The sequence below is a fragment of the Leptosomus discolor genome, chromosome 2 (assembly GCF_034619465.1).
Source record: "Leptosomus discolor isolate bLepDis1 chromosome 2, bLepDis1.hap2, whole genome shotgun sequence".
Classification (NCBI taxonomy): Eukaryota; Metazoa; Chordata; class Aves; order Leptosomiformes; family Leptosomidae; genus Leptosomus; species Leptosomus discolor.
Genome location: NC_141392.1, coordinates 40,999,095 through 41,020,433, shown reverse-complemented (window position 1 = coordinate 41,020,433; position 21,339 = coordinate 40,999,095). Strand labels below are relative to the sequence as shown.

The 21,339-nt window shown below is 36.3% G+C and overlaps 1 protein-coding gene across 2 annotated transcripts; it reads left to right on the top strand.

Annotated features, from left to right (window-relative positions):
• The first annotated feature begins 85 nt into the window (after positions 1-85).
• Positions 86-18,998, top strand: EXO1 (exonuclease 1). Of its 2 annotated transcripts, none has more exons than XM_086460947.1 (13): positions 86-246; positions 2,514-2,633; positions 3,560-3,683; positions 4,470-4,607; positions 4,829-5,041; positions 6,752-6,939; positions 7,747-7,843; positions 8,440-8,656; positions 9,675-9,930; positions 11,172-11,621; positions 12,179-12,296; positions 16,842-17,035; positions 18,857-18,998. In XM_086460947.1, exons 1-13 carry the CDS (start codon positions 86-88, stop codon positions 18,996-18,998), a joined length of 2,418 nt encoding a protein of 805 aa, XP_086317073.1. The 2 variants fall into 2 exon arrangements, with proteins under 2 accessions (XP_086317073.1, XP_009955720.1); XM_009957418.2 differs by having other exon boundaries at positions 11,172-11,655; positions 12,195-12,296.
• Positions 18,999-21,339: the final 2,341 nt, after the last annotated feature.

Below are 21,339 nucleotides of genomic sequence, written 5' to 3'. Positions count from 1 at the left end.
CTGACGTGGCGTTCCTTGAGCGAAAGTCGAGCCTCAGCCTGGAGGTCACGCTTTGCGTTTTCCCGACTGCCGTTACAGCAGCATCATGGGGATCCAGGGCCTGCTCCAGTTCATCAAGGAGGCTGCTGAGCCTACCCACGTGAAGAAATACAGAGGGCAGACGGTAGCTGTGGACACCTACTGTTGGCTCCACAAAGGCGCTTATGCTTGTGCTGAAAAGCTGGCCCGGGGGGAGCCAACAGATCTGTAAGTCTTTCGGTCTCGGCCCTCTTACAAATTAGATTTTTGTTGGCTTGACGTTGTTTGAGCTAAAAGCTAAGTTAAAGCAATTTCGTTTCTTGCTGTTGCTTCTGAGTTCTCAGTCCCGGTTGTACTTTGTGGAAATGGAAACATTGGCTGTAAGTAAATAGCTTCCCAACTGTGCAAAATAAATACTGAAGTATATATTGAGGGGAACAAACTCTAAAATATTTTTCTATTAAAACATCAACCGTTAGGTGAGTTAGGTTTTTTCCCCGCATGTCTAGCTCTCAATTATAATCTAATCTCTGATGAAATTCTGCAGATGCAATTCATATGTTTCAAATTTAGTATTATTTTCAGGAACCTTATTGGTACAAAGTGCTAGTTTGTAAATACTGCTGTGACAGAAGTTGCAATGATACTGAGGGATTCTGATAGATGTGTTGTGATCTGAATAAGGCGTAAGTTCTTTTGTTTAACATACATAGTAAGAATAGATTTTCTAATGTAACATGGATTTTTCACTTACATGGTTATATTTCTAAGGAAGGAAACAAACAGGAATTGTGGTCTTATTTCAAGTTCAGCTTTGGTGCTTAGATCAGATTTGCCCAAGTTCTTGCCCATCCCTGGAAAACTGTGTTGAACTCTTGTTTTAGATTGAATGTCGTTTTAAATTAAGACTAATCTTTGTCTTTTCAGAAATAAAGTTACACTGATTAGTCTAGGTCAAACTTCACTTATGAAATTTTGATTAAGTGTTTGATTGGAGACAAGGAATTGTTGGTGGTTTGCCAATGGGTTAAAATATGAGCTCCTGCTTCTGTTGATACAGAGAACTGTAGAGTTTCTTCTGACTCTGCTACCTGCCTTTGAAGGTAGTGGAGATCCCTCAGGGGCCTGTGAATCGGATACACTTCAGTCAAGAAAGAAGTTGACAGGGGAAACATTAATAGTCATAGGAAACTGGAAGGATTGGATCTAACTACATGAATATTTAATGACCAAATCTTGGTTCTGTGCACATATGATTGCTGAGCTTAGACTGGCACTTTAGTGGTAGTGTGGAGAGGCCTTTCACACTTTAAGGTTCATCTGAATTGAGGGACCGTAGAGCTACAATCCTATTTGTGCCACCTTTCAAAAATCATAGTTATTATTTTGCTTTACATTTTGTAGCTCTAAATCCAGTTTCTTCAGTGCTCATATCCCTAGATTCTAAGTGCTAAAATCCGCTCTCGCATCCCTCCCTGCCCCCTGCTGGAAAGTTGGCTCTTGCTGTTTTAAACAGTGTCCATAAAAGAAAAGAGGAAACAAACTTGATTTTTTTTTTTTTTCATTGAGTGTCATTGTAATGCACTTAGTGTTTACAGCAGCCATTAGATTTTAATTCTGTGCTGCTGATGAAATGATCTTGTACAGTAGCAAGTAAGGAAATTGGAGGTCTGAGGGAATCCATAAAGTCTGGAATTCTTTACAACTATTTTACGAAGGGATGGGCTTGTAAGACAGTGGAGGACTGCCTCCTGGTCCATACACTAACTTTACTGTCAGTACAGTTTGGGGAATTCTCCTGTCTTGGAATATTTTCAGTACTGTACCTGTGTTTTTAGTATGGGATATGTTTGCATGTCTGTCCATAGCATGTATCGCCATCTGGAGAGGAGTGTGGGTAGTTCCACAAAGAGGGGTTTAATCACTCTTCTGACTCCACAAAAGTGCATTTAGTTGTCCTTTCACAAGGCTTTGGGGAAGATACTGTACTGTGCTCGTCTGCCTCCTGTTTCCCTGGCTGTTATGAATTGAGTTGCAGAAACTGAAAAGGTGATCTATGTTTTAACTTGTAAAGCTTTTGACAGTGTTGAATCCTAATGTAGCAAAATCAAACTGAACTGACTCGAGTTCTTATTTCATTTTATGTAGGAGCAGGGAGCAGTCAGTCCAGTTCTGAGTTGGGAGGTTGAATGTTTCTCCTGTTAAAAAAAAAAACAAAAAAACAAAAAAAACCAAAAAAACCACAAAAAACCCAACAAAAAACCAAACCTACCGAGAAAACAAAAAACCCAAACAAAAACAAACAAACGAAAAACCATCAGCATTTAGGTGTTTTTGCTCTTTTTGTGATGCTGGGGAAATCTGTGGCCCACTAAGATCCTCAAACAATAGTCAGTCCTATTGTTCTCCTTTCCTGCAAACAGAAAATATGCAATAGACTTGTTCTTAGCAATAAAGTTTATCTTTCTTTTCTTACTTTTTTTATGGTTATACAGTTATGTTGCATTCTGTATGAAACTTGTTGATATGCTCCTCTCATTTGGAATTAAACCAATTTTGGTGTTTGATGGATGCACCCTACCTTCTAAGAAGGAAGTAGAAAAGGCCCGACGAGAGTAAGTACTGAACTGTATTGATCTGCCAGCAAAGCAGTAAGTTTAACACTGCCATTCATTTTCAAAGTTGAAAACCCTCAGACTTCAGCTAGGTAGTAATCTCTGGTACATTTTCCTGCAATGTAGTGTTATTTCATTTCATTTACATTTAAAAATCATACAAACCTCTTCTTAGAGGTTTTATTCCAAAAATAGAAATGCACTTCATAAATAAAAGCGTTTTTATAGAGGAAGGAAGTAAACCTCTGAGCACTAGTTCCTGTCATGTATTAAAGGCTTTTAGTTTACCCACGCTCATGATCTCTGGACAAAAATATTTCTTCCCAATATAATTTTACTTAAAAATAACACCACCACCTTTATCTTTCTGTACAAATAAGCAGATAAACTTGATTCAGGTTTGGATTCATGTCCTTTTGTAATGGTACTTCTCACTGAAGCAGTGATCATTTTTCACTAGTGGTTTTTATTTATAAATTCTCATGGGACATATGCTTCCTTCCACGTGGAGCGAACAGTTTCCGGTATTTGAAATTAAGTAGATGATGCCTTCTGTCCTCTGAACCAATAAGTATCTAATGTCAGATACTCCCAAATTCCATTAAATCTCTTTTACTACAACCTGAGAGTGGGTGTATCTCTTCTTTTACACTGCTGATTTCAGTTCCTGAGTTGCCACTGTTTTATGAGAAAACATGATAAATTTCGACATGCCCGTCTAATCGTCTTTGTCAATACCATGACTTTGTTATTCTTATGTTTTATAAAATTTATGCGGTAGGACAGGTTTGGGAGGCATTCCTCTGTAAAACAATTATTTTTTTTTTTTACACTTTTCTTACCCTTCTTTCTTGGTCCTTTCTGCTACTTGTTCTTTTAAGTGAAAAATTATCTGAGATTGGTGGATACTTATGCTTATCTTTCAGGAAGCGTCGAGCCAGTCTTCTGAAGGGGAAACAATTGTTGCAGGAAGGGAGACTTTCGGAAGCTAGGGAATGTTTTGGGCGCAGTGTAAATGTTACCCATGTTATGGCTCATGAAGTTATTAAAGTAAGTTGTCGATGCTGTTGATACCAATGAATTAAAAAAAATTCTACACAGTAGGTAGCATGTCTTACTCTGCCTTTGTATGGCTACATCACTACCTCTTCTGTGTAGGCAAGAAAAATGTTCACCCCCTTCTTAGCCTCTAATTGTCGTCCTGTGTACATTGGATTTTGTTAGACAAAGTTAGTTAACTTCACTTCAGATTTATTATGCCCATTGTATAAATGATGATGTGTCAGTTGAAATACATCTCTTCTTACTGTTATGAACTGACTTTGATAACACCAACAGTTCTACTTTTGCTGCACAAATACTAAACACAATTATTTTTTTAGAATTTTTTTTTCCCCCCCTCAGCTACTTCCTGAGAATAGACTACAGAAAAAATTCTGGCTGCTTAAAACCCTTTCTGGTAGCTTTTTGCTATCCTTCCACTGCAATCATAGAATATTTATCAAAATAGTATTACATTTTTTCCTAGTGGTGTTTTCCTTTGTCCAGAATATAACTGGCATGAGTTTGAAGCTGGCACCTGTGGTCAGATGCAGTGAGCATAGCGTTACAGGCCAACACAGGAAAGGTTGTTTTTGTGAAGTAGTCTGTATAGGTCTAAACTGCTTGAAACTTGAGTTTTGAATGTGAAATAGTGAGCTCTAATGAGGGGGATGGGTGTGTGTTTAAAAAGATTGTGGTTTCGGTTTAAGGTAGAGGGTCTCATGCTTTCTGATGTCTTAAGGTAATTACTGAAAATTGATGCGAAGCGCTTGTATGCTTCTTGTTTATGTACAGGCTGCACGAGCCCGGGGAGTTGACTGTATTGTAGCTCCTTATGAAGCTGATGCTCAACTGGCTTATCTTAATAAGACTGGCATGGTTCAAGCTATAATTACAGAAGACTCTGATCTCTTAGCTTTTGGATGTAAAAAGGTATGGAAGAAAATACTAATGGCCTTTTTACCTCTCACTGATATCTTAAAAGCAGAGTTTGAAGTTGCTAAACGTGTTTGGTGTATGAATTTACTCTTCTACACTAAACGGGGGAAACAGAAGAGATGAGAATAGCACTCAGCCTCTGTTGTTTCCACCAAGTGCAACAAACTAGCTTGTATGGGTGAAAATTATTGTTTTCACTTCCTCTTAATTTCCAGGTGTTTCTGAAAATTGACAAGTTTGGAAATGGACTAGAGATAGATCAAGCTCGACTAGGAAACTGCAAGCAGCTTGGAAATGTATTTACAGAAGAGAAATTCCGCTACATGTGTATTCTTTCTGGTTGTGACTACCTCCCATCAATTCATGGAATTGGGTTAGCTAAAGCGTGCAAGTTACTAAAATTAGCCAACAATCCAGATATTATAAAGGTAAACTTGGTTCGGCTTTGCATGTTGGCTTTTTGGGAGCCTATATCAGTATATATGAAATTAACACTGTATTGGAAATAGGAGGGGTTTTTTGACTTCATTTTGAGGAGAATGCTAAAAGAAGTGTTTTTTAACCTATGCTTTAGAGAGATGCTAAGCTAAACTTAAGTGTTGAAGCTATTATATATTTAATGAAATGCATCAAAGTAAACTTAAAGAATTGTTCTAATCCTTCAAGGGCATATTCTATTTGAGGGGATTTTTTTTTTAAGGCTCTGGATTTTTTTTCTTCTACCTGTTCTTTCTTCTGTTTTTGCAGATTAGTTATTAGAACAGCTAATTGAACTGTTACTTTTGCATAGGTACACTTTTATCTGTGTGGGGAGGGGCAGGGGTTGGGAATCTTATTTGATTCCCTTTTTGCATTTAATTACATACATATGGATACAGACATTTATATATTAAAAACATTATGGAAGGAAAGTTTGGTGTGGTGCAAAACAAAAAGTACGGTAAGATGGTTTTCTTTTTTTTTTCTTTTCAATGTAGGAAGTGAAAACAAATCCAGTATTAGGAAATACAGAGACTAAGAGAGTGGGAATAATTGTGTAGATAGTAAGGGAGAAAAGAGGTTTTTAAGAGCTAATAAGAAAAATACTTTATGGCTGTCCTGGAGGCAGGTAAATCTAACCCAGAAAAGCATTTAAATATGCAGATATGCAGTATAATTAACTTACTGTATTAGCTTCTTTCAGAAGTTACTTGTATGCTTTAGAGTTGTGTGTGGTTTTTTTTTCCTCTCACAGGCTATACACAAGGAACTATGATTTTTAGTTTTAAAATATTTTGTATTGTGTAAAGCAGGCATCAAAGCAACTGATTTAGTTGGCTTTTGCCGAAGTAAAAAGGGAACTTTAAATCTTTCCCATACAAATCATGATTTTCTTTGATGTATCTCTTTTTGAGCAAAATGTCAGGATTTAATAATATGAAAAACATCACTTTGTAATTTGTCATGTTATTTGTAACTGCTAGTTTCCAACAGTGTTGGAAAGTTGTGAGTCAAAAGATACAAAATAGTCCAACAGTGCCTGTTCAAACTCCTGACTTATTAATGAGATTAGTAAATGTGCCTGTATTTAGGATGCATGGCCAAAACATGTTATTTGGAGAGGAGGAGAAACCTTTGCCTCTAGCACTATGATAAACTTGGTCTTCAAAAATAACATCATCTGCCTTCTGTGAAAATGTAGAAGTCAATGAATTATTAGGAACTTCTTTTAAAGTAGTGTAGTAAAAATGTATAGGAGGAGCTACCAGATCAATATGTAGCCTTTTGTGATGAGTAAGGGGAGGGGGGGGCAGAAATCTGATTAGTTCTGCTTTTTTCTATCCTAAACACACCCAAGTACTGCATATGTGTATGCACCTTAAGGAGATGCTCTGTATTTCTATTCAGATTTTGTATTGATTTATTGGACAAGAAGTATTTATTAAGAGTTGAATTGTAGTATTTATGTGATTGTAAACAACTTCAGAGTGGGAAAATAATGTACAAAACTTTTTTCCTTCCCCCATTTAAGTTTAATCTTGTTGTAACAGGACCCACATTCTACATTTAATTACATGCAAAGATACTTAATTGGAAAGTATTTAACCATTTGTGTAACCTGTTTAAATGAAACAGTTAAGCAATTCTTTTTTTGACAGGTTATTAAGAAAATGGGGCAGTACTTGAAGATGAATATAACAGTATCAGAAGAATACATACAGGGTTTTACACGAGCCAATAATACATTCCTCTATCAGTTAGTTTTTGATCCTGTCAACAGAAAATTAGTTCCTCTGAATGCATATGAAGATGATATTGATCCAGAAACACTAATTTATGCAGGACGGTATCCTTTGTGTTGAAACAGCAGAGGGGGAAATAAGGGTGAGCAGATGTGGTGTACTTAATACTTTTTGTTGCATCTCTGCTGTTCACTGAAGCCTGGCTTTTCTGCAATCTTAGGAGTTTGAGGGTGTTTTTTTCTTCTTTTACTCTGATTTTAATTAAATAAAAAACGTGCAGTGGGTAGCCAAATGACATATCACTTTAGGCAGAAGTTACTGATCTTTTTTTCTTTTTAGAAAACAACTCGTTAAATACACGTTCTATTTAAACTGTTTGAGTCCCTTTATGACTGTCTTTAACTGCTGCCTGTTTTTAAGTGTGTTATCTGCCAGTTTAATTTTTGCAACCAGTGTTCAACTCATTCCCTAATTTAGATATTTCCTGTTTTACCAGATGCCGTTTCCTATAGAACAAGTAGCACTCTGCCACATTTGTGCAGCATAAATTTCAGTGTGGAAGATTAGGAAAATGAAGAAAGGGGACTGTTGAAGTAGTTACTAACTTCCTATGTTCTTCAAGCCACCTAATCTGTGGCACTTCCAGAAATTAGGAAGAAGAAAGATGGTAACTTCCCTGCTGATATTGAAGGCTTTTCTCTTGATTTTTTTGTGATTTGCCAAGTGCTGCAGATCTATTATAATTGCTGATGCATCAGGTTGAGCCATGAGTAGTAGTATTAATGCTTTTAGTTATTTTGTAGCAATGCTTTTTAGCACAAAAATGGGAAATGGAGAGTTTAACTTTCATGCTATGGTTCTTGAAATTTAATGTAATATTCACATATTTTCCTTTAATATGATGGGAACAGACATTTTGGTGATGGTACTGCTTTTCAAGTTGCCATTGGCAACATTGATATCGATACAATGGAGCAAATTGATAATTATAACCCTGACACTGCACAGGTAACATCTTTGTTCTGAAGTTATATATTAAGATTTTGATGTGGGTCTGAACGTTCATGGAAAAATACGATTATCTGCAACTGACTTGGCAATGAAAGCTATTCTGCTATTACAGAAACTGTATGCTCCCACACACATCTCATTCTTTGTAGAGGTAAATTCTTTCTTTTCATGACATTTGAGTTTAATGTTTGTTTTTCTTTCAGACTTTTTTGATAAGTCCTTAGTACTATTGACAGATGTAACTTTAAAAAGAAAATTGTCAGAGATTTGGATTTCTTCCGAGTATATAACTGAGGAAAGTATTTTCCTAAATTAGGCTTTCTAAATAGAAATAAAATTTAAAATTTTAATTTTGTCTGAGATGAGCAGTTAGTCACTTGCTCCATATTGCAATGAAGAAGTCACAGCGGCACAAAAGAAAAAGAATTTTTATGAAAAGCGTGAGGAATGTGGAAACAAAAAAGAAAATGTTTGTGTAAAGTATGTCACTAGTTGTGCAAAGGTCAAAATGTCCTTACATGCTAAATCAGGAAATCATTTGTAGAAGGCAAAATTATAAACCTGTGTTTTGTTTTTTAATTATTTTTTTGTAGCCTGTGCAGCAGAGAAGTTGTGGCTGGAATGACAGACATGCTAATCATGTAAACAGCGTTTGGAGCAGAGACTACAAGCTTGGCCCTAATGCAGACACTGTTCCTCGTAAAATGCATTTACTTGAGAAACCAACAACCAAAGGCATAGAGAAGATAATTAGTGTTAAAGAGCTAAAACTTCCAGGCAAAGATCTCTTGGCAAAAAGGCCAAGGAGTGGTACGTTTTTGTTAAAATAAGTTTATAAATAATAATAAAAGGCTGTGGGGAAAGAAAGGATTTTATCTTGGGCTTGATGAAGTGAGATTTTGAGAGTCCTAACCCTAACTTTTATTGTCTGTATTCTGTTTTCAACAAGCTTCAAGACTAACAAGCCATGAGATTAAAGCCTATGTAATGATGAAGGGTGGCAGTAAACTTTCAGCAACATTTGATTTTAATTTCCTTTAATTTGCTATAAGACTTTATTTTCAATTTAAAGTTGTCATGCTTAATACCATCTGTTCTATTTTAGATATTTTTGGTTTAAATTTCCATCTTACAATGGCTTGTGAAGAAACAAAAATCCCCTTGTTTTCTTAGAGCTGATAGTTGGCCAGACAGATAATTTAAAGGATGTTTTCTGTACTCTTCTAACACCATGCTGCCTATATACCCTGTATAGGTACTTTACTCCAACTTTCTCACTTTCTCTAGTAAATCTGTGCTACCTTCTACACCATATGTATTGTCTTCAACACTATATGTGCTGAAATAAACTCTGGGCCTTTAGTAGAAGGGGCACTTCTTTGTTCTCATTGTGCTTTATCTGATATGTTAAGTATTTTTTCTTCTTCTGCTTTTTGATTATGCTACTAGGGCTCTTTTTTTGCCTTTGTTACTCCTGATATCTTCCTACTCCCTCATTTATCAAAATTTGTAGTTAGTTTAGCAACCTGCCTTTAAGTCAAATTCAGCTTTGCTTTCAAAGCGTTTGAAAAACAAAAACCCCCAAACTCCTTATTCTTCATTTTCATTTCAGCTGTTCTGCCTTCACTCCATCTACCTTTTCATAGCAAGTTACTTTTAAGGCTATGTACTAGAAGACAACTGTGTTAAAGACTTCTAAATTAATGTAAGAATGTTCCTACCAGACCTCACTAATATTTTTAAGCCTGTGAAACATGTAATGCTCACTTCTCACATAGCTGGTTAATTCTACAACATGCTTCTACAGTGATGCTTAAATTGTCTTTAGATTTAGAAGAAATATCAGATGGAGATCTGTTGAACCAGTATTCATTTTCAAAAGCAAAAAAGTTGAAGAAAGAGAGTGATCATGATGGTCAAACCCAAGAGAGTGTCTCAGCCATACAAAGCCTTGATTCTTCAGGGAATGCGGTCTCTCAAGAAAGCTCTAACTCCCTGCCCAGAGTTAGAAATAAATTTGCTTCCTTTCTACAAAGGAAAAACAAAGAGAAGGATGCTGTAATTGTTCCAGGAACAAGAAGCAGGTATGCTTGCATCATGTGTTTTAATAAGTCGCAAAATACTATTTGCTGTCCTGGTTGCTGAAATAACCTGAATACTGAAAATGAGAAAAATGCTACCTTAGACTTTTTATGCAACTGTATTAATGCACCTGTAGTCCTGAGCTGAGATGGAGAACAGTCTGTGCTAGGCATGCTGTCTATGTGTGAGATAGATATACAATGTAATTTTTTTTTTTACTGCAGAAGTGAAGACACTAAGACTATTCGATACAGTCTAGCCTCTGGTTATCAAAGTCAGTTAAGAATTGGCCATATTTCTTTTCCAGCTAAAGGTCATATGGCAAATGTTTAAAAAAAAAAAAAGCTGCTTTGTGCCAAGTCTGTAAGCAGTTAGTGAATATATTGACTTATGTTGTCAGGGTTTTTTTTTGTTTGTTTCAGTAAAGCCAAACCTGGTCATACTGTGTGACAAATACCTATTCTTATCCTACACTGTTCAATTGATGCTCCTGATCTCCGTACCAGCGTTTTGACATGAGGGACTTTGGGTTTGTTAGCGGTTTTTAATTGGCTGTGGGTTACAGGTTATTTGGTCATTTTTGGCCACAGGTACTTGAATTGGTTTTATAAAGCGTTATCATAATTTTGTATATTGTGTAAATTTCATATTAAATAGAGTATTTTTGAGCAATGCAATTTTATAGGACAGCCTTAATACTGATGTTCTTCAGCTTTAATGCACATTTTCCTGAGCTGAAAGTTTTGTTACGTTGCATCAAAAATTAAGAGTTGTCAGTGATGGTACGTTCTTCTCTAAAGCAATGCTCAGTTTCTTAAAAAGCTCTGACTAGTACTTACTCCTAGGAGCTGCTGCTATAGCGTGGAAAAGAACTAGTTAGGTTCTAGTTTCCTTGGTAAGAGGTGCTGAAGTGTTTCACTACTGTTTAGTTTTATGATAACTAATGAATATATTCTTGAATTTTGTAGGATTTCTAGATGTTTACCTTTTTCAGATGAAGAACCTTATTAGTATCAATCAATGAATAACACATTTACAGATGCTTTTTTCCCTCTTTTTTACTATTATCTATTAAATACCTCCTTGAGGGACTAAGACTGCCCATTGTCAAAATAACTTGTGTCTGCAAGTGCACTTCAAAGATAAAATCGATGGATAGAGACAACTATTGGATTTTGGAGATGACATACTCATTTGCAGTAACTTTCTCATTGCTTGCCTTCACTTTTTTTTACTTTTTTAGGTTTTTCTGCAATGATGCAATTATATTTGACAGTAGACAAAAGAAGGATGATGGTGATCTAGTTCAAGATGCTGAGCAAGATTGCCAGAAACAGGAAGTAAAACATGTAGCAGAGGATGTTTCTCGGTTTTCAGAAACTGAAAAATCAACAAGGATTTTCTTTACATCTCCTGGAGAAACACAGAAAAATTGCTTCCAATGGTTTAGCAGCCTCATAAATAGTTCGGGAAATCCTGGTCCATCTCGTACTGTATTTTCACAGCAGTTTCACCAACAGAGAAGCAACTGTGTGGTATCCCAGGAAGATCAGATTAATGGGGTACAAACAGAGATTGGGGAGGTGTGTGGTGAATCAGAGGAAGAATCCTCTCCCTCAACAGAACTGGAACAGTCATCAATATCTCAAAGGTCTTGTGAGCCATCAGAATGCGGTCTGGAGTCTTCAGAAATACCACAGGTGTCTAACAACAGTTCAGATGCAGAGGTAAGAAAACTAGGCATTGTTTCAGCACTGGCTTTTGCTTTAAATGGTAAAAGAAATTAGTCAGAGTCTTCTCTTCAGAATGATACCCTGCAGATTGTGGCTTGTGCTAACAAAACTTGTCAATGGTTAATGTAATTGTGTAGAATTGATTGTCTCACTAGCTTAAATCAAGTCTATTCTCTGGTTTTAGTTTGTCTTCAGTCTTTCCACTGCTCACTGCTATCACTAACAGTGAGTGTCATAAAAAACCTGGTAGGCTAGCTTTTTTTCTCTGCTTTTGATAGTCCCTGAAGGAGTCCTTTCATAAATGATATGTATGTCACCATAGTGTTGCTTGCTGAAAATAAGCCTAAGTTTTTGTATAAATTCTTAGAGCTGTCAGAAACATTATACCTTATAAAGTGTATATATATGTAGATATAAAAACATGCATTGTGTAAAAAAAAAAAAATACAAACAAAAAAAAAACCCAAAAAAACCCCAAAAAACCCCACCACACCAACCTGTTTTAAAACCAAACTAATTTTCTCTTGATGAAGGAATCTGACTCCAAAACAAAACTGGCTGATGACCAATGCACTCTGTCTCCAGTATTTTCTGCTGCTCGAAGTGACAGAAAAAATACGATCATAAAGACCAAGGTAAGAATTATTTTAACTTTACTATGAGCTCTACTAAACTCTGAAAATCAGTTTTCACGGAATCATAGAATGTTTTGGGTTGGAAAGGTCAGGTTTTGCTTACTACTAGTTCATTCTAGAACTCTTTATGAAAGAATCATGAGCAATGCACATGTTGGCAAGAAAAAAACTATGTTCTTGTTTATGTACTTCTATCAGAGCTTAGATGAACTATAACCAGACCACCTATGACTGATATCACAGTTGCAAGTTGTTTGGGGATTTAAAATACTGGTATAAAATCAGAAGCCAAACTAAGGCAAAAAACCCACTTGATTTTCCTGAGGCATGCCAAATGCACAGGTTTTATAATGCAAATTGCAATCATGTTCATAATCCAGATGCAGCCACAAGAAACAACCTCATTTCATTGCTTGTCTTGATAAATCTACTAGTTTAGCAGCCTCCTTCCTCTTTGATTAGAAAAAGCATGTTTGGATTTCAAAATCTGGAAAGCTTTTAGTCAACCTTTCCTGTTTAATTGTTTTAGTTAAAAGCCTTGTTATACACTAACAAATTGGTATGGCAGGACAGTCAATTTTCCTTCAGAGCCTGCATTTCAGTTACTTCAGTTTTGTTTGGGCACCTGTAATTTAACTTCTATGTGGTTTCTTAGATATCTAAGAATAACCTTACATCCCTTGTTTTTATGACATTTCTAAGAGCTTCACCTATTTGTCCAGCTTATAAAACTTCTAAGACCTTAACAGCTGAAGGTGCTCTAACTCCTTAGGCATTGTCATTGGAATTGGCTGAAAGATTCATAAGTCAAAGGAAGATGCTTTCATCCACACTCCTACTAACTGCTTTTTTGTACACAGACTGAAAAGCACAAGCTTATCTCTCCCGAACAAGAGTAGTGTGTGTTTTGTATAATAGTGACATCTTGTGGTTACTGTTAGTGACGTCTGTGTTAAGCTGGAGTTTATATCTTCATACTGGAACATCCGATTGCAAAAATCGATGATTTTTCATTAGATTAACATTTTGGCTGCTTCTCCTCAACCAGACTGAGCAATGAAATTAAACCATCCTGGGATTCAGAATTGTATTATACTTTGTTTTTAAGAATGTATTTAATATGTTTTGTTTCATGTTTTGCTCACCTTAAAGGTATATTGGGAGAATGAATATACTAAGTGTTGGGGAATACGCAGTATGGAATTACTGAGGTAATATAAGCATCATACATAAACAAATCTTTAGGGTGCTTGGAGCTCTGCAGACAATAGGAATCTGATCGAACTCCATGAGGACAGTAGGTTTAGTTTAAAGCAAGCAGCTTTAAGCAGTGGAGGATTTTCCCCACTTATTTCCTTGGCCATGCATTCCCTCTGCTTCCTTTATGTGCTGGTAATAATACTTACAATGATTTGGACCAGAAAACCGACCTGGCTGAAAACTAACTTGACAACAACAACCAAAAGATCAGTCATATTGGAACTCAGGCCCACCCAGACTCTTGGGTTGGTGTAGCACCAGTAAGACTGTTGGAACAAGCAGCCAGAATTGAAGAGGGGAAGTAAAGATAAGGAGCATCACTTTTGTCTGTTTTCCCTTAGGGTTGCTTACTAATGGTGTCAAACAAGAGAAATCTTTGCTGATGTTAAGTACAGTAAAAGATACCAAAGGCAATAATGAGTTCCAGATTTAGGGAAGAAGCAGTCAATCACTTAAAACATAAATTATTCTGATTTTGGTGAGCTGAATAACATAGCTGATCTGTAGAGGAAACTTAATAATCGAGGGAGGCAGTCTGGGGAAGGTGTCAACTCTTATTATGGTTCCAATACAAAATGTGGAGTGCCTAGCTAGTAAATTCTAATATCAAAGCTGACAGAAGCTTTTCTCTGACAGATGCCTGTGAGATAGTGAGCTCTCCAGAACCTTGTAGGTTTTTTGTGATAGTATTCCAGCTGTGGCTTTTACTGCTAATTATTTTCCGCAATTACTATGAGCTTAGCAAAGAGGCTAATATTGACAAAAAAAGAGCAATCCACTCTGGTTTTAAGTTTCTTAGTGGACGTTCAACACGCAGCTTTGCCTACTTTTGGGTTAGTTAACATAATTCATTCTGTATAATAATGTAATTTATTACCAGAAAGAAATGTAGGATTACGGGTGACTTCACATGTGTTGCAAAATGGCTGAGATGATAAACAGCAAAATACTATAAAGCATGGAGCTTTAGGATTTTTTTTCCTTAGTATTCTTGTTTCAATTTTTAGCCTACATTTTAAACTTTTTTTATTTCATTTGGGATTCCAAGATCTGCTTAGTCTATTCAGGTAGAAACAGTGTCATTTCAATAACAAAACCCCTATGTTGCAAGTGTGTGTGGTGGGGGGGATGACAAAATACAACGTCATTTTGGAAAGTGCTGAGGTATGAGTTTTCTTTGAAGAAAAGGCTACCAACATTTTTTATTTTAAGAAAAAAAGTGTTAGGTGATCAATAGCAAATACTTGGATAAGGAAGAGCTATTTGCATTAGTTAAGTGAAGCACCTGCAGCAGGCAGAGCTGTACCATCTTCTAAAGATGATCCAGCAAAACAGAGAAGATAAAGCATTTTGCTTTAAATGAATCATTCTTAATATTGTCCAAATGAGAAATACGAGCATTATTTACAACCTAGGTGTCCTAAACTAATCTTTTGTAGACAACTATAAAATAAGAACTTCTTACAACTGTAGACAGTCACAGTCTCTTCTGCCAGTATTGTATTTCAATAATTATGTTTTGGTCTTCATAATGACAGACAAAAGCTGAAATAGCAGGTGAGATGTAAGTGATCACTTAAAAGCTGGTAATTGTCAGTAGTTCATATTCCACAACAAAGTGGCAGAACAGCTCCAACAGTAAAACATTCTTGTGCTTCCAAATGGCTACTTCCCCAAAAAAATGAGGAAAATGATAAAAGAGTATGTACGACAGAAGAAAATGACAGAAAATGTGTGGGGCTGTTTAGCCTGGAGAAGTCTGAGAGGAGACCTTATCGCTTTCTACAGCTACCTGAAAGGAAGTTATAGCAAGGCGGGGGTCAGTCTCTTCTCCCTAGTAACAAGCGATTGAACAAGGGGAAATGGCCTTAAGCTGCACCAGAGGAGGTTCAGGCTGGATATTAGGAAGAATTTCTTTACTGAAAAGGTTGTCAGGCATTGGAACAGCCTGCCTAGGGAGGTGGTGGAGTCCCCATCCCTGGACGTGTTTAAGAGACAGGTAGATGTTGTACTTAGGGACATGGTTTAGTGGTGTTGGTAGAGCTAGGTCAAAGGTTGGACTTGATGACCTTGAAAGTCTCTTCCAGCCAAAACTGTTCTATGATTCTATGATATGAATAAGCCATTTGTGGCCTTTTGCCACTTGTGAACTCGTTTGGCAAAGCAAGTTTTAACTTTTTCTAAATGTACATTGCATGTATTTAATTGCAGCACTATGATTATGCACATATAGTACAAATGAGAAGACAGTGATTAAATAGCAATAGGTATAACTTTATAAAATGTGGTAAGCTACTCACAGGAAAAAAATCCTGCAGATCAGGCTTTACTGTGTTTCTTCTGTTGTTAAACTTGTTAGTTCTTGTGCACGAAGTTTGATAAGGCAAAAATGATGAACAATGTTGTGTCAGTATTAGAAAGTATGATAGCGGCAGTCTGAGTAGCTATCAGCCAGTTAGCCTGGTATTGGCCCCAGAAAAAAGACATGAATATAAGAGATTGTGGTTAGGGATGAGAATGTGAAATGTGAAAATCACACTGACATAAATATGAGAATTAGGTCATGTCAAAATGAGTTTCATATACTTGTAAATATGAAAGAACAGTGCTTGGAAACTGATATGTGAATTGAAAATGAGGCACACGTTTTTTAATAATGGGGTAGTGTACAGCTAGAATAAGTTATACAATGAAGCCATGTATTTTTCTTTTAATGGATGTGTTCAAACTTAAAACTGGTTGCATTTGAGAGAGATGTTCTGGCCAAGTGCAGCTGTTTAGAGTTTCAGGTACAGAAAATGTATAAGAAGGCCCAGCTAGAGGTCTAATGATCCTTGGGGTAATCCTATTGATATCTGTACTCTGCTTAGATTTCATGAAAAATGGGGTCATAGGTATCACAGTGATACCTTTCTTAAAATTCTGAAGGCTGACATTGAAGAGTTTTTGTTGTGCTCTCATGTAAACAGATGAGAAAATAAATATTCAGTAGACTTTAAAAATGGCATTCCAGAGAAACATGTATTTGCAACCTCTTAGAATACAAAGGTCTATGGAAACTGGTTTGCCAGTTCTTACAGCTGCATTATGTCTAATGTGTTTGAGCTGCCACTTCTTAGATTATAGAAGCAGTTTAAATATACCTTGTTGTTGCAATTCAGATTGCATTATCTCAACTCAGTGTGAAGCACTTTATTTTTTGTTGTTATAAGCTTTGCAGCATAATAGCTGTTGCTTACAAGTTGTCATTTTAATCATTTGTGCTGTTACATTAAAATCTTACAGGTTCCTGGTTTACATAAATCCAGTTGTATAGGGTCATGCATTGTAGCAAAGCTCAAGCCACTGATACCAGCTAAAGTAAGCGGATTAAGCAGGAAACTGTCACCTCTGCACAAGAGAAATCACTGTGATGCTGAAAATAAGCTGGGACTGCAAACCACCATTGGTGAACTCCGTAAAAACTTCCAGTTTAAAAGGTGAGTTGCTTTAACCCTTTATGTAGCACCCTGTACACTTTTTGTGTTTCCAGAGAAACAATTTTCAAAGCAGACTCTACGCGTCTCCTGCACACAATTCAATAAAGATAATGGCTTAAGATAGATACTTTCTATTTTAGTTTCCTGAACTTGATATAACCATGAAGTATGATTTGGGGTAAATAAGCTCTTCTAATTACTTCTTTCTAACTAGGAAAAAATCAGCTAAAATTCATTTATTTGAAGTAGTGTCTTTAGTTTAACATAATTTATACGAAAATTACCATTGTTCGACGTCAAATACCAAAAGGCACTTCTTAGTCAAAATGCAAAAGCTGCATAAAAGTTGCTGAACTTCATTGAATACAAGGCTGTTCCTATTTAACTTCATGTGCCTCTCACATTTTGAGATGCCTGTCAGAACTGTTCTGCTTTCAAGGTGATGGTGAATTGATGGAATATTTGTTAGCTGAAGTCTCGGGTTATGAGAGACATTTTTGCAGGTTATAAAATGCTGTTGTTTTCTGTGGTGCGAATACCTTGGCTAACTCGAAGTTTCTGCAAATATCTTCATGGTTTGAACTTAAACGACAGTGATAACTTAAAAAAAAAAAACACCCACAAAACAAAAGCCAAAAAGCATAGGTATTCTAACTTACACTGTTTCCATGGGCTCAGTTAAAAAATGGTGGCAAAGCTTTCCCAGCTCTAATTAGCAATCTCAACTTTGAATAAATTAGTCTTATTTAAATAAAATTATCCTCATCAACCTGAAACCAAATGTGAGTAGGACAAAAGTACTCTTTTCATTGAGTAGTAAATGTGAAACTGGTGAGCATGTGTTAGGTCAGATGAATATATTTTAGTATGTTTGGGCCTTACAGTAGCTATTATAGACATACAACTGATTTCTGTTTAAAAAAATAGTACTTGCAGTATTAACATTTTTAGAAATCTTACTTTTTATTACCCTCTTGATGTGGGTTAGGAATAACAATTTCAAAGAGGAAATCAAAGTGTTTGTGTAAATATTGGAGACCTCTAATTGGGAATATCTGGCTGTGAAGAAAATTGATATATTTTGATTTATCAGAATAAAGGCACATAGAACAGAGGGAGCCTAGATGGCACTCCGTTCCTTTTTTCTGCTGGTGGTTGCAAGATTTGGCTCCCAACATCAGTGTTTTATCCATCCAGTTTTGGTTGATCTGTGACTTCTGGGTATATATTGGGGATATGTATTTTTATATGCATTACTTCTATGTAATAAAAGTATTGGTTTATTAGCTTTTAGGGGATTCTTTTCTTAAGAAATCTAAGATTTCACAAAAAGGTTTTTCTCACTGCCAGGACTTACTTAGCTCTGAGTATTCTTTTATTGTTTTTTCAGATTTTAAAATGTTTTTGAATTAGCCTTATGTCTTAAGAATTATGTTGTCCGATGGCAAATAAATCATGTAGGACACTAATCTGTTGTGTCCTAATATCAAGACTCATGACATGGATATGAAACTACAGTTATTCAGAAGACTTAAATGTTAAGGAAGCATGTACAACCCGGAGCAGGATGGGGTACATAAAGTCATTCTGTCACAAGATAACTGGAACAGTTGAAATCCCTTTCAGTGAAGTTGTTCAGTTACAGTGAAATTGAAATTAAAACATTCCCTTACAAATTTTTTATCCTGGGCTTATTCACAGATGAGTGGGTAGTTAGGTGAGGGGTCTTGCTTTGTTTTAAGCCATACAATCTTATAGGCTTGTGGTTAGAAACATGTAATATCATAACATTCTTGAGGTTTTTTTGTCTTTTTTGTGCAGAGAGTACGAAAAGCTGCCTTCTTGTAAAAAGTCAGATCCATTGTCTCCAGTCAAAGATAATATACAGCTCACTCCAGAGACAGAAGAAGAAATCTTTAATCATCTGGAACGTAGTCACGTCCAGAGAGCTATATTCCAATGAACTGTGTGCTGTGCCTGATAGGTTGCATTTTTAATCATTGTCAAAATTTACCACCTTCAATTTAGTAGAAAAGATGCTTTGAAAACCAACTATGTATTTTAGTCTGTCTAGTGAGTTGTCATCTTTTTTTATAAAAATGTGAATTGAAAGGTACAGTTCTATACTGATGGAATAAAATCCTTCAGCTGCCTGTGTTCTCTTATTCAAAGTCACATGCTAAACTTTTGTCCAAACTTTTCAGCTGCCCCTGTGCACTTAATGGAGGTCACATATGCGGTCCAGGTTTCTACAACAGCTATGCCTTTGCCTTTGCAAACAGCAGCAGAACAAGTTTGTGTCTTAATTTTTAATAGTAGATCTCTTTTTTTTTTTTTTTTTTTTTGCTGCTTACTTTCTTTCCTCTTGAGCCTAATCTGGCTCCAAGACAGGAGTAAAACTGCTGTTGAGTGTTTGTAACAGCCTTCACTATACTTCCAGCACTCTGGTAACTATTTCTTTTCCCTAAGGTAAAATCTGCTCTCTCAACAGTTCGCTTTGTTTGATACAGTCATGTTATTGGTGGAAATAACTTGGGGACTGCAGAAAGGAACATCACAAATACTTGGTCCCCAGATTCTCACATTAACGAATGACCTCTGAAGTACAGTGTGTTCCTCTGTTTTACCTGCTCTTTCCACGTTTGTAGTCTTCTCCAACCACAGACATGAAATACCAGTCCTCAGAGCTAAGGGTTACAAAAGAGCGTTGTCCCCACAGAAAACCAAGCTTCAGTCTTCAACAGCCAATCAACTAAAGGGAAAGAATCCAGATGACTAGGGTCCTTGCTTTGGATGACAGCATTATCATGAAATAATATGATGGGATTGCAGATTTCTACCTTTAAAATCAGGATTTGAGTCAATGTAAAGATATGTCTAGATTTTTCTTTTTGGTAGGAAAGGATAGTATCTCTGCAGCAGATGAAGGTACAGAAGGATATCTTAATCTGTGAAATGTATCCTTTCCATTCCCAGGATGAACACTTTCCCTTCATCTTTGAGCTTTTTACAAAAATTTAAAGTTTGAAATTGACATAGGAGAAGCAGAGGTTTTTAATTGCAATGTACCTTTTTTGTTTCTTTAAGTGAATTTGCATCTATGAAACTAAGGTGACGGGCTGCATTAAATTACAAAAGCTGCTTACAAGGCTAGGTTATGTGTATGTTGGTGGCAGCAGTCCTCTTATTTCTAAGTTTGTATTGAAGGTATGGGATATAAGGAATTGAAGCAATGATGCTCTAGGAGAGGCTTCCTCTCATATGTACACCCTACTCCCGAAAAGCAGGTTTTTGACAGTGATCTTTGAGAATTTTTCTCTGGTATGATGTGAAAAAGGACAGGGTTAAATGTTACTGTGTTTCCAGTCATAGAACTATTGCTTGGAATGAATTTTTATGTATTGCTACAAATATATTAATAATGACAGAATGAAATTTTAGAGGGAAAACATTAAAACTGTTTTCTTCTGTTGCTTATATATCGGTGTGGGAGTTTCAAGGTTGTTTCATACAGTCTATCCTTGCCTAGTTTCTGCCTCTTCAGTCAAAAAGCCACTTGTTCCTGCTTTAGTGGATCATCAGAAGAGACAAACTACTTGTGCTTGTATTTTCAAAGACAGGTAATTTTAAGGGAGTGTAGGACATCTTACATGTAAGCTACATGTGTGAAAGCCTTACTGCCTCTTAATTCTGTTGCCTGCAAATACTGCCTTACCTGCTGTTGTAGTTCATTTATTTAAAATACCATCACGTGTTTTACTCTAGCCTGTTTCAATAGAGAAACCAAGGAAATAAAGCAAATGTTATACATATATCCATATTGACATTATTTGGTCACAAATGGGTGCAATGTTTTTTCCCCTGTATAGACAGGAAAGTAAAAATATAATTGATGATGCCTTAAAAGGCATAGAGCATGTAATAACTTGCTGGAGTGCTATTTTGATGGTAGGTATTAGGGAAAGTATTCATATAAAAGTGTTTTCTGATTGTATTACATTGTATGGTCTTAAAGTAGATTTTGTAAAAATACTTCTGTACAACTTCTGGTTTCCACTTTGGAGGTCTTGGGTTCTGACTTGACATGGACAATTCTTTTCATAGAATAGTTTGGGTTGGAAGGGACCTTTAGAGGTCATCTAGTCCAGCCCCCTGCAGTGAGCAGGATCAGGTTGTTCAGAGCCTTGTCCAATCTGGCCTTGCACATTTCCAGGGATGGGGCTTCTACCACCTCTCTGGGCAACCTGGCACAGTGTTTCACCACACTCGCCATAAAAAAAATTTCTTCCTTACATCTAATTGAG